Source organism: Leptonychotes weddellii, chromosome 6 (genome assembly GCF_054177405.1).
Source record: "Leptonychotes weddellii isolate Sample4059 chromosome 6, ASM5417740v2, whole genome shotgun sequence".
In the NCBI taxonomy this organism is placed as follows: domain Eukaryota; kingdom Metazoa; phylum Chordata; class Mammalia; order Carnivora; family Phocidae; genus Leptonychotes; species Leptonychotes weddellii.
The window spans coordinates 47,794,519-47,808,643 of NC_138374.1; the positions used below are offsets into that span (position 1 = coordinate 47,794,519).

A 14,125-nucleotide genomic window follows, 5' to 3' on the forward strand; every position below is an offset into this window, starting at 1 on the left:
GACTTTAGTTCAGCTCTACCATTTACCATCTTTGTCGCCTTAGGCAAGTTATTTATTCTCTTTTTGTCTCTGTTTCTTCATTCCTAAATGTGGGCAATAATAGTATCTACTTCATAGGTTGTCATGAGAATTAAATGAAATAATATATGTAAAAGTGCTTAAAACTGTGTAAATGCTCAACAAATGTTAGTTTTCACATTGTTATTGTTGTAATAAAGCCACTCAGGAAATATTTTACGATCATCATTATAATTCATAGCCCAGATTTCACCCTGAATCTGATGTGGAAAGCACTGTCCAAAACATGAACTCCAAATTGAATCAAGAGTTCCAAAGGAAAGGCAGTACAGTGGCCATAAATGCAGCAGGTGTCTAGTCTTAATTATGGAAATGTGACAATTTCTCTTCTCCCTTGCTTGTATTCAGGTGGGGAGATATCTTCCAAAAGCGAACTGGATGAACTGCAGGAGGAAGTGGCCAGGAGGGCCCAGGAACAGGAACTTCGAAGGAAACGGGAGAAGGAATTAGAGGCAGCTAAAGGGTTTAATCCTCATCCCAGCCGCTTCATGGACTTGGATGAACTGCAGAATCAGGGTAATTGTTGTGAGCATAGGTTGTGGGTGATGGGGACAGAGAGAGAGGGAAAAAAATACTCAGGTTTGTAAATTCCTGTCTTCTATTTAGCTAAGTTGTGTTTTATCATAATTCACTCATTTTAGTGAGAACTAGTGAAAGTAGGAGGTGACAAGCCTATTGATTGGAAGACAGGCACTGATTTTGGGCTCATCTATTGAAAGTCTATAGTTTAGAGATAGTATATTGTTCATGAAAAATATTTCCCATGAATATCTATAGAAGGTGTAAATAAAACTGGTCACCATTCAGAAACAGCAGAACAGGACAGTGAGTGAGCGACACTGATGAGGGAAATTCTACTTGCTGGGCAGAAATAGACCCTTGAAATTGCCCACCTGGAGCCTGAAGGAAGTAGGTCTACCAAGCAGGTTCTAAAAACACAAAGCTTGATTTTCTTTTGATCCTCTGATGACGCATTTCCCAATCTCATACAATTTTCATGGACTTTACAAGGCTTCTCCAACTGCGCCACACTAGTTACTTTTTTCCTTCAATTGCTTTAGGATGTCATTTTGTACCAGAAGAGACTAGTCTTCAAAATAGGAGTTTAAAAAGACTGAGGTATATACCTTAAGTAGACTCCTGAAACTTATATCTCTGTTTTTCTTTCTATGAAATGAATTTTTTGTTCTTATTATTCAGAATCCCCAGATGTAACAAATTATGCTACAGCAGTGCAAAGAATAGGAGTCAGTGCTGTTTTGGGTGATTGCTTTCCTGCTGACCACTTCCTACTTTTTGTCAACACCTAGAGAAGCTTAGTGGGCTAGTTTGGGCCTATTTGGGGACCATTTTTCTCCTCTAATCCTACTGTCTTTTGATTTGAGGCAATTGTTGCTTTATATTTCCCAAGGCATTGTATCTGTTTCCAAATTAGTTTTAAATTCCTAGTTCCTTAGTTGTCCCTATATTTGGATAGTCTTCTCTTCCTTTTCATCCTCAAGCTATGTCACATTTGGGTATCAGGTTTATATTGTTTCTGAAGGAGGAATCTTGTCATCTCCTTCCCTTACCTTTTTTCCTTCCTCTGTTAATTGGGCAGTACATGAAAGTTGAGAGAGAATCCTTCCGGCCACATTTCATTGTCAATTCTCCATACACTTTGATTCACAATCTCCTGGAAGAGCAAGGAATGGAGTACTAAGATTCTAGAACATTAGAATTAAAATCTAGTATAGTGATTGATCAACTATAGTCTGCCTGTATATCTATAGAGAACTTTTTTCGTTTTAATGGCTCTCACTACCATCTCTGATTATAAAGATTGTATAGATTTAGTTTATGTCAAATATTATGAGAAAACTTTAGGCCTGGAGTGTGGGGTACCCATTATCTCTTGACAGACCTGAATGCCTGGTTCTTCAGGGCCAACTTACTACTTCCACTGCCTTCCCATTCCTCTCTAAAAACCCCAGTGAATTAGGGAGTGAATGTTAGGGGTTTGGAAGAGCCTTTCTTACCATGTCCAGCTGGAGGTAAGTGGAGGATGGGGACATTATGAGAGAAATGACTCTGACATTTTGATATTTTTTCTTGTGAGCTTGTGAAAACTCATCATTAATCCCGATCATGGGTGAATTTACAATATGGCTTACTACCAATTTATGGTTATGAGTGAGTAAAAGCCAAGGGGGTACATAAACTTGAGTGTTCTTTTACAAAAGTTGCCCTTACAGTACTTTCTTGCTTTTTCATCTGGCACTGTACTTGAACTCTTTTGTGCCTGCTTCGGTAGACATTTGCTTTCAGAGGAGGAAGGAATATTTCACTCTCACTGTATGGGAAAGTGACTTTTGCAGTCAGTTTGGCAGGCAAGGGTATGATGATAGAAAATACTTAGCACTGCTGATGAAAAGTGTGTGCTTGCAAACCAACAAGGGCTGTTCAACTGCCTTGTTAGATATATTGAGGTTAGGAACTATAGAGCACCTGTTCCCAAGAGGTGTACTAACTTTCCAGCTGAGGGTGGCACAGAGAGGACTGTGAATTGATGTAGGAAAGAAGTTTTACGGATGGCTTTCCACAGAGTCATGAAGCCACTTTTGCCTTAATGTAACAGTAGAGGTCTCCGTGGAGGTCTGGGACATTCTGACACTGGTTGGTAAGATGTATCTTGTTGCACTGTGGAAAAACAGATCAGTTCCAGGCATAAGAATCTACCCTTCTGCTGTAGACAATATTCTGTTCTTTTCTTGAGGGTCCCTTAAGAGCTCTTGGAATTGGAATATGTGGTGGATAATGACATACTCCTCTTTCATGGCCTTGGCAATGTCTTGGTTAAGGTAAAAACAGATGTCCTGCATGTTTCAGAGAATTCTTCATAGTAATGGAGAGTTAGAATAAGGGTAGATCAAAGGCTCAGCAGCAAGGAGCTATGTGCACTGAAGGGAAACATCACTACATAGAAAAAGTTGGAACGAACTGTAATGAAAATGAAAAGTGCTGGCCCTTTCAGGGAGGAGTGACGGCTTTGAGAGGTCCTTGCAAGAGGCAGATTCAGTGTTTGAAGAGTCGCTGCATCTGGAACAGAAGGGAGACTGTGCTGCCGCTTTGGCTCTCTGTAACGAAGCTATCTGTAAGTAACTCTGACTGCTAGCGCTATGGCAGTTTTGACTAACCTTGGGATAGGTATCGTTAGAGTCATCACTCAGATGGGATGAAAACAGCTTTTTTGTCTCCTCACTGTCACTCTCCCAAACTGAGGTCCTTTAGGCTCTCTTTGCCCTTCAGATTTCTAAATGTGCCACATGCTGTCACTGTGGCCTGTGGATATTTACTGGAATAACCTCAGCTGGAGTCCACAGATGAACTATCCAGCCATGCTTACTTTCTTATCCCAAGATAAAGTTAGACCTCAGATTTGAGGTTAGTCTGCTCTTTCTCTAGTTACTGACTAGCTAGGTGGAGCTTATGGCAAGAAGAAATGAGTATATTGACCTCGACTTCCCAGGCCTGTGACTTTGCACGGCATATTTGATTCATGTTTCTCCCCTGCTTTCCTGGTATGCTGCACCATAAAGTTACAGTGAAGGACTAAGGCTTAGAATTTGTATCTGGTTCTTAAATGTGACCCACAAGAAGCTGTGTTCTGTAAAGACAGATGCAGATTTGGATCTTATTTCTGCTGTTGGCTGTCGGGAAGGGGAAGTTGGGAGCAAAGTGTGGAGACCAGAGTCGGACAGGTCAGTTGCAAAGGACGAGAGTGGCAGTCTCTAAGACGGAAGCACCAGTTTCTCTTCCTGACTCATTTTAGTTTAACTTTTTGTTTCGTTTTTTTTAAATTCGAATTAACCTGTTTGGCCTCCATGGCTTCCATGAATGTTCCTTAGAGCCAGAGCCAGCTCTTTACCCTGGACAGTATGTGCATGGTCCACGCCTTGCATTCCTGCTGCATATTTTGAGTTTTACTGCATATCTTTGCTCATTTTTGGTTCAATTTTATTTTTATTTTTGTTTGTATTTTGTGTTCTGTTTCTGCTATATTTTCTTTTGCATTTTAGCTAAACTAAGACTTGCCCTGCATGGTGCCAGCTCTAGCACGCACAGCAGAGCCCTAGTCGATAAGAAGTTGCAAATCAGTATTCGAAAAGCACGGAGCCTGCAGGAGCGCATGCAGCAGCAGCAATCATCGCCTCGGCCGCCGCAGCCCTCAGCCTGCCTCCCCTCGCAGGGGGCAGCCCTCCCTCAGCCAACAAGGTAGTGCCTGGGATCCACTGTAGTTTATGGACGCCAGGGGAGGAAATGACCATGGGTACTCCATGGTCAGAGCTCTCCTTGTTTTGGTGACTGCAGGGGACAGAGAAGAGTCCTCTGGAAAGATTTTCTTCTCAGGCCAGACATACACCAGAAAAAGCTCATCCCACTGCTGGTCCTTTCCTTAATAGTTCCTAGAAAGATACAGAAAGTATGGCATAATAAATAGACCATTTGTCCATATTTCCTGTGGGTGAGTTTGTCCCTGGACTTGTGTAACAACATGATTATTAAATTTGTACATATTATGTTCTCAGACATGGCAATTGGAGCTCTATTGCAATAGAAACCATGTGGTTTGTTTTGGGGATTTCAGTGCTTCCTGTCCCTGGTGGAAGCAGAGAAAGCAGGCTTTGCTCTGATTGAACCATAGAGAAGAGACACAAAGATTCCCTTTGTTTTGCTTTGCTATGGGCAGCAATAGGAAAAAAGTCCCCGGGGGCCATTGGTGTAGTTTTCACACTTTAGCTCTTGAATTTGGTTCTATTTATAATACATAGATTTAGGTTAAAATTAATTTTCGCTGTTAATAGGCCTAAGTAGTTCCCAGAATATAAATACTATAAAAACAGCTAACATTTATTGAACATTTAAAAAAAAAAAGATTTATTTATTTTTAGAGAGAGAGCAAGCTAGAGCTGGGGGAGGGCAGAGGGAGAGGGAAGAGAGAATCTCAAGCACACTCCACACTGAATGCAGAGCCCAGCGCAGGGCTCGATCCCACCACTCCAAGATCATGACCCGAGCTGAAACCAAGAGTCAGACGCTCAACTGACTGAGCCACCCAGGCACCCCATTTATTGTCCAGGCACTAAGCTAAACACTTTAATTCTTGCAGTAACTTTAGGAGATAAGGACTGTCACTTAGCGATATTTTATAAAGCGCAGGGAGTATAAAATACATAAGGTACCCAATATTGTTCAGCTAGTAAGTGGTAGAGGTGTGGACTTCAAATCCAGGCCTGTTTCACTCCATTAGGTCTGCTCCATAAGTATAATGATATATTCTTCATAATGTTGTAAGGGTAACTGGGTGGCTATACTCACAAAAGTTGATAGTATATTATCATTCAAATTTAATGCTAATAGCTAGGATCTTCCTTTTTCTTCATTTCTCCTACAGCATATCTAGTAGTTGAATGCTGATCTGAGAAGCTGATGAGAGATATGTTTTGAATATAAGCAGTTTAGGCAGCTAAACTCTTTCTAGAAAACTTACACCACTTGATATATGTGAGTAATTGAGGCTTTTATTTAAGTGCTTCTAACACTGAGTTTTTTAGGTCAGAAATACAAAACAATTAGTAAGAAGCCTAGTAAATGCAGTTAATTTCTAGTCTTACTCCCAAATCTCTAGAGAGTCACAGTGCATTACTTTGGGAAAATATCTCAGTGAATAATGCAACCAAATCCAGATTATGAAAGCACACTTGAAGTGGTTGAATTCTGTGTAATCTCATGAACCCAAATTACCCTGTACTCTGTAAATGTGCCTTTTGGTTCTTTTGGCTGGTCTGCCTCTCAGGACCCCAGGTATGAGTGATTTTCTAGGCTTTGCTCACCTTCCATGTCATCTGCATGTGGGATTAGCAATTTTTGTTTTTTAATTTGCAAGAAGAATATGATTGGAATGGGACTTCAGAGGCAGTGAAGAATATTGACCAGGACTTCACTTAATATTACTGTGTGCCGCTTTAGAGAGGGCATTTAATAAAGAGGATCAATATTACCTATTGCTTGGGTGTGAGCTGACCATGTGCCTGCCTTCTCTTGTGAACCTCTGAACTCTTGACTCTACTTGTGCTTGTCTCTCTATTTATTTTTACCATTCCTTTTGTGGATGGCTAGAAATGGGAACCAAATGAACAGGTCTTTTTGTAAGTGATCTTGTCATTTAAGGCAGCTTATGACTGGTTCTCTCCATTTATTTCAGTGAACAGCCTATCCCGCTCCAAGTATTGTTAAGCCAGGAGGCTCAACTGGAACCCTGCACGAATACAGAGTTTGGGGCCAGTTCTTTCATCCACTCACCTGCTTCCTGCCATGAGTCACACTCATCACTATTCCCAGAGTCATCTGCCCTGTCTGCCCCCCAGCACAATTCCCCTACTAGGTCTGCCTCAAACCTTCTGACTTCAGTTGAGGAGGACAACATTGACCCTTCTGCACTCCACAGGCAGGCCTTACTTAAAACACCAGGGAGGACTGAGAAGAATGCTCATTATGGTTGGGAACCATTGGATGTACCAGAGGGTAAGCTGCAAGGCTACAGGGGTGACAACAGCAGCTGTACCAGGTTCCCCCCACAAGAAGGAAGAGGCATTGATCAAGAACAGCTATTCCAAGAGAAGAGGGATCCTGCTGTCTCATCCCAGGTGATGCCTTGGTCACACTCAACTGGAACAGATACCTCTGAGAGAGGAGATGCACACAGCCTAGGCTGTAGTCCTTCAAGTTCATCAGCTCAGCCCAGCCTTCCCCTGTACAGGGCCTGCCACCCCGTAATGCCTGCTGCTTCCTCACCTATGCTTCACTCTCCTGATACTGTGCAGAAAACTAACCAATGCTTCCAAGCCAAAAGCCTCAAAACTTTGTTGATTTCAAAAGTGGATGGAGGCAGTGAGGATCCCTGTAGGCCAGAGTTTCCCAGCACAAAGGGGCTTGTCCGCTCGCTAGCAGAGCAGTTCCAGAGGATGCAAGGTGCCTCCTCAAAGGATGGCACAGGTTCCCAGGATAGAAGTTTGACAAATAGTCTAAGGAAGAACTCTTCCCCTTCTGACTCTAAGCCTCCCTTCCTACAGGGTCAAGGGAAAGGCCATTGGCCTTGGGCAAAACAACAATCCTCCTTGGGTGGTAGGGACAGACTACCTTCCTGGGAAGAGCCTGCTGATTATCCTTCTCTTGCCATGTACTCTGGGCTGCCTAATAGTGAAACTTCTAGGGGAAGACAGCCCAGGTTGGCAGAACCAAGCATGAACCAAGGAAAGCCATCTCAAGTGAGAGATGCTAGGCCTAAGGAACTGGGCAACAGTGTTGACTTGGGGACTTCCTTACCTTTGGACTCCTGGGTGAATGTCACAAGGCTCTGTGATTCTCAACTTAAACATGGGGTCCCTGGGCCAGGAATGAAGTCCTCCCCCCACGATTCCCATACCTGTGTAGCCTATCCAGAAAAAAACCACATCCTTTTGCATCCACATTGGAACCAAGACACAGAGCAGGAAACCTCAGAATTGGAGTCTCTCTACCAAGCCAGTCTTCAGGCTTCTCAAGCTGGCTGTTCTGGATGGGGGCAGCAAGATGTGGCCTGGCACTCATTTAACCAAACAGGTAAGAATGCAACCATGGGCAGGGGGAGTGGGGGACATAAAAAAGCTAAAAGTGAGAGGACAAGATCAGAAGAGGGGTGGCATTCTGTCCAGATAACATCCCCAGCTTAGGAGGTGGTAGCAGATCTTCTGACTTTATTCATAAAGACTTTAGGACAAGAGCTAGACCTTTTTCTGGCTAGAGTAGAATCATCATGGTCTAGTTCTCTCTTCTAAAGGAAGAGATCAATGAGTATATGCCCAGGGCTTCTGCAGTATGCAGTGCTAAGGAGTGGTTCATAGGTCTTTGAGAGGGACTCAGCATGAAGTAGGGGAGGCTGAGAAGAAAAGTCATCCTTCTATGGCTTAAGAGCTGAACTAATCCAAGATCCAGCTTCCAGATCCAACTTGCAACAAGGATGCCCCACATTGAGCCATATCTCCCAATGTGGCATTTCCAGATCATACTGAACCAGAAATATCAAGATCTTCCTTGATCCCTTCAGGAACTACCAGGTGTAGAATTTTCAAGATTGTATACCTGTAGGGTTCCTGTTCACTGACTACCCCTTAGATTATATTGTGTGAAGAATGAAGTCTACACCTTAAATGTACTTCACAGACTTAGTTCTGGAAACTGAAGACATGAAGAATATTTATAACTTAGATTGATGTACTTGAGAACTCCAAAGCCTGAACTGTTATCCTGGTTCCATCATTAACTGTCAGCATAAATTTGGACAAGTCACTTACTATCCCATGGCCAAATTTTTACCTGTAAAATTAGAGAATGGGTTCAATGATTTGTTTTAAAGATGCCTTCCAACTCTTAAAATGATATATATAATTCTGTGAAATTGAACTCAGAGAATTTTATCTTTAGCTCGGTATGGCAGTTTCCATAACAGTACAGGTTCCTTGCATGCTGCCAACTGATGTTTGAATACAGCCATGGAAGTATTTATTGAGTACCTAGAAGCTGTTCCTAGAAGCTGTTGGTGAGGGGATATTACATAAATATAAAATTTGATATTAAGGTATGTTTTTAGGGTATGGATCACAGTGTAGACTTTGCAATAACGTTATATTAAGTGCTCCCTAGGTACATGGGACCGGGCAGTATGGGAAGATTCTAAAGAACAAGGAAAAGCTCGCATCTACTTCAATTAGCTTCCTGTCTGAGGGAGAAAGAATATACAAATGTCAAGTATTTTAAGAATAATAATAAACACATATAAAAGAATATATTACAATTAAAATTAAACTAACTGAATGTCAAGCATCATATTACCAAAAAAACCCAAACAAACAAAAAAACTCTTACATTACCCAAAATAGGAAATTTTTCATTGTAGATACTTTTGAAAATATATAAAGTAACAAAAATCATTGATAATCCCACTCATAGTTTCATGAGTTTACTTCTGGCTTTGTTTTTTTATGCATATACACTATATATTTTGTTTTGTTTTTAAAAACAAATTGTTACAATATATGTATGCAGTTTATTCTCATGATGTTTTTATATTATATTCATGAGCATTTTCCCTTTGAAAAAAACTACCTTTAAGGACTGGTAATATGTTGCATATGAAGGTACTGTAATATATTCAACCATTTTACTATACTTTCTGTACTTCCAATTTTTAGATAAATAGATGATGAATATCTTTATATGTAAGTGTTTGGCCACAATTCTGATAAGCTTCTCAGAATAAATTTTTAGAAGGATAATAACAGTTGAAGGTTATTTACTTTTAAAAATTTCTTGATTATGTACTGGTAAATTAGCCTTCAGGAAGATTATACTTCTGAAAACAATTTGGAAAGAGTACCTACCAAACATTACTTTTTTGCTTAATATTAAGTGAACAAAAATTAGTTAAAAAAAATCCATCTGATGAGTCAGTCCTCAAAATCCTTGTCAAACCAAACTAGCCTTTATTTTGACATAAAGAAGTGATCAGGTGGAATAAATCAGGAAATAGATAATGAAGGGAAATGCCAATTAGGATCTGTATATGATAGGATATATCTTTAGGGGAGTCACTCTTTATTTTATCTTATTGTAAAGCATTTTTTAAGTACCAAGGTACTTTCTCCCCCCAGCTTTATTGATAGAATTGACAAATAACATTGTATAAGGTTAAAGTGTATAATGTGAAGGTTTGACACATGTATATTTGAAATTATTACCACAATAAGGTTAGTTAATACAACCATCACCATGGATAAATTGTAGTTTTTTTGTAAGAACATTTAAGATCTACTCTCTTAGCAACTTTCAGGTAAATAATGCAATATTGTTAACTACAGTCACAATCCTGTACATTAGATCCCCAGGATTTATTCAGCTTATAATTGGAAGATTATATCCTTTGACCATCACCTCCCCATTTCCCCCACCCTCCAGCTGCTGTCAACTACCATTCTATGTTTCAGTGAATTTGTCTCTTTTTAGATTCCACATATAAGTGAGGTCATGTAGTATTTGTTTTTCTCTGACTTAACACTTTAAAAAAAGCTTTATTGATATATAATTTACATACCATACAATTCATCTACTTAATATGTATAATTCTGTTTTTTAAGTATATTCACAGAATTTTCCATCCATCACCACAATCAGTTTTAAAGTATTTTCATCACCCCATGGGGTGCCTGGGTGTCTCAGTTGGTTAAGTGTCCCACTCTTGATTTTGGCTCAGGTCATGATCTCAGGGTCATGAGCTCAAGCCCCACGTTGGGCTCTGTGCTCAGTGTGGCGTCTGCTTGAGATTCTCTCTCTCTCCCTCTTCCTCTATATTCTCCCTCCCACCCTGCACATGCTCTCTCTCTCTAAAATAAATAAATAAAATCTTTAAAGAAACCCGCTACCCGGGGCGCCTGAGTGGCTCAGTCGTTAAGTGTCTGCCTTCGGCTCAGGTCATGATTCCAGGGTCCTGGGATCGAGCCCCGCATTGGGCTCCCTGCTCCATGGGAAGCCTGCTTCTCCCTCTCCCACTCCCTCTGCTTGTGTTCCCTCTTTCGCTGTCTCTCTCTGTCAAATAAATAAATAAAATCTTTAAAAAAAAAAAAAAAACCCGCTACCCATTAGTAGTCACTCCACATTTCCCCCTACCCCTGTCTCCCCCCAGCCCCAGGCAACCTGTAATCTATTTTGTCTATAGATTTGCCTGTTTTGGATACATGATATAATGGAATTGTACAGTATATGTTGTTTTGTGACCAGATTAATTCTGACATTATAGTTGTTTTTTTTTTTAAGATTTTATTTATTTATTTGACAGAGAGAGAGACAGCGAGAGCGGGAACACAAGCAGGGGGAGTGGGAGAGAGAGAAGCAGACTTCCCACCAAGCAGGGAGTCTGACTTGGGGCTCGATCCCAGGACCCTGGGATCATGACCTGAGCTGAAGGCAGACGCTTAATGACTGAGCCACCCAGGTGCCCCTAATTTTGACGTTATAGTTTCTAAAGAGTTATATAAACATTGCCGTTGACCTATATTTCTAAATTTCATAGAATTTTGAAGTTAGGCAGACATCATCTTAAAAATAACTTTTTGTTATAGAAAGTTTCAATTCTATTCAAGAGTAATGAGTAAATGTTACAATAGCCCTCCAATACTTATCACTAGCTTCCACAGTGATTATCTTGACCAGTTATCAACATATGGCCAATTCTGATTTAGCTATAGACAGCCCCCCCAACCTTTCCCTTCCCTACTGGATTATTTTACTGTTTATTTATTTATATATGTTTTATTTTATTTATTTTTTTATTTCCTTAAATAATCTCTAATTAGGTCTCAAACTCACAACCCTGAGATCAAGAGTTGCACACTCCACTTACGAGTCAGCCAAGTACCCCTCTACTGGATTATTTTAAAGCAAATCCCAGACATTATATTATTTCATCCATAAACAATTTGGAATGTATCTCTAAGAAATACAGACTCTTTTTTAAAAGGCAAAACTATAATATTATACCTAAAAAATTAACAATTTTTAATACAATACAATAACTAGCCAGTAATTCTCATTTTTTCAATTATCCCATAAATGTCTTTTCACAGTTGGTTTATTTCAAATTAGGATTCAAACAAGATCTACACATTGCATTTTGTTTATTTGTTTCAAGGCTTTTTTTAGCCTATAAAATTCCTTTTTTTTTTTCCCCTTAGCACTTATTTATGGAAGAAATTTGGTCATTTGTCAAATCCACATTCTAGATTTTACAGATTATATTCTAGTAATTTTTTCTTTTTTAAAACATGTTCTTCTTGTTTTTTTGTAATCTGGTAGTTAGGGCTAGAGGCTTGATTAAAGTCAGGTTCAATTTTTTTTTAAGTTTTATTTATTTAAGTAATCTCTACACCCAAAGTGGGGCTTGAACTCACTACCCCAAGATCAAGAGTTCTGCACACCTCCAACTGAGCCAGCCACGCAACCTTCAGTTTTTGTTTTTAATAAGAATATTATAGAGGTAGTACTTTGTATTTCTTTTTTTTTTTTTTTTAAGATTTATTTATTTGAGAGAGTGTGTGTGCACATGTGAGCAGGGGGCAGGGGTAGAGGGAGAGGGAGACAGAATCTCAAGCAGACTCCCTGCTGACCGGGGAACTGAACATATGGGGGCTTGATCTCAGGATCCTGAGAGCATGACCTGAGCTGAAATCAAGAGTCAGACGCTTAACCCACTTGAGCCACCCAGGTGCCCCTACTTTGTATTTCTTATATCAGGAAGTGCATGATATCTGGTAGTCTGTCTTCTTGTTACTGTTGATGCATGAGTAGACATCATCTTAACTCTATCTTCTATCAAATCCATATATCCCCTCAACAGTACTCCTTACAGGTAGCCACCTTCACCTCTGCTGAAATATCTTTACAAGAATCAGTCTATTTCCTTCAGGAGGTTCCAGCAGCCACCTCCTTGTCTAGTAATCAGACTTTATTAGAAGAACACCACATTCTAACCATTACAGCTGTAATTCTTAAATCTGGCTGCCCATCATAGTCACCCAAGGAGTGGCTTTTTAAAAAACACAGAAATAATTTTACATAAATGGGATGACAACATACATGCTGTTTTCGTAGACATTTTCTTATTTATCTTTCCTCCTCTTACATAAATTCCTACCTTTTATCCTCCACCTTCTAGGTAATAATCTAATGTGCATATTTCTGTATTTTTCTGTTCATATAATCCTATGTAGACCTACCTATACAGTGGGGTTTTTTGCCTCATGATAGTATTACAGACTTTTTTTTTCCTTTTAACTTAACAATCCTTCATGAAAATCCCTCCAAGTCAGCTAGTTTAACTCAGTTCATTCTTTTTAGTGAGTGGCTGGGCATATTTGATAGTGTAGATACCTTAGTGTATTTAGTCATTCTGCCAAACGGGCATTACTTTATTTCTAGTTTTTTGGCACTACAAATAATGCCTCAATAAACTGGTATTTTTGCTTCTTATTCCTTGGAATAGAATTGTTGGATAAAAGGGTAAATCATATTTTCAATTTTAATGGATATTTCTAAACAGCCTTTTTTGGGAAGACTATAACATTTCAAACTTCCTTCAACAATGTTTGGGGATATTCTCCTATACTTTTCAAGGAAGCCTTTTATTTTTTTAAAAGATTTTATTTATTTATTTGACACGGAGAGACACAGCGAGAGAGGGAACACAAGCAGGGGGAGTGGTAGAGGGAGAAGCAGGCTTCCCGCCAAGCAGAGAGCCCGATGTGGGGCCTGATCCCAGGACCCTGGGACCATGACCCGAGCCGAAGGCAGACGCTTAACGGCTGAGCCACTCAGGCGCCCCTGTTTTATTTATTTTTAAATATTTTATTTTTAAATAATCTCTATGCCCAACTCCTAACCTGGAGATCAAGAGTCACATGCTTCACTGACTGAGCCAGCCAGGTGCCCCTCAGGGAAGTCTTTTAAAAATAAATATTCCCAGGCTCACTACAAAGATTCTGATTCAGCAGGGCTGTGGAGAGATAGAGGAATTTGTATTTTTAAAGGTCCTAGATGAATCTGAGGTGGTAGTAGAACCTCTGTACCAGGAAATACTAAAAATAATATTTTAGCTTGGTATCAGGAATATCCTCCTTTAGCCAGATACATGTATTACAATCAAAATATCAAATCAAGACGTGAATTGGTGATAGACATATACATTAAATGTAGGTCAAGGGCATGTGCATTTTCAGAATGGAAGGCTTAATTAGTTGTATTGGGGCAAGCCCCTTGGGAGTCACATATCCAGTTTGGAGCAGTTCTTTTTTTTTTTTTTTTAATTTTTTTTTTTATTCTTATGTTAATCCCCATACATTACATCATTAGTTCTAGATGAAGTGTTCCATGATTCATTGTCTGTGCACAACACCCAGTGCTCCATGCAGAACGTGCCCTC

General features: G+C 39.8%; 1 protein-coding gene across 19 annotated transcripts in view; it reads left to right on the top strand.

Annotated features, from left to right (window-relative positions):
• USP54 (ubiquitin specific peptidase 54) overlaps positions 1–14,125 on the top strand; it is a 125,037-nt gene that overhangs the window by 103,107 nt on the left and 7,805 nt on the right. For 13 of the 19 annotated variants that reach the window (XR_014146010.1, XR_014146011.1, XM_081822889.1 and 10 more), the window contains 4 exons: positions 427–594; positions 3,092–3,211; positions 4,137–4,332; positions 6,323–7,719. Coding sequence is in view for 17 of the 19 variants with exons in the window: in XM_081822889.1 (XP_081679015.1) it covers positions 427–594; positions 3,092–3,211; positions 4,137–4,332; positions 6,323–7,719 (1,881 nt within the window). In the remaining 2 variants the exon portion in view is untranslated. Of the gene's footprint in view, positions 1–426; positions 595–3,091; positions 3,212–3,736; positions 3,819–4,136; positions 4,333–6,322; positions 7,720–14,125 lie in introns of those variants that run through there. The other 6 variants (XM_081822893.1, XM_081822896.1, XM_031025735.2 and 3 more) reach the window with 5 other exon arrangements.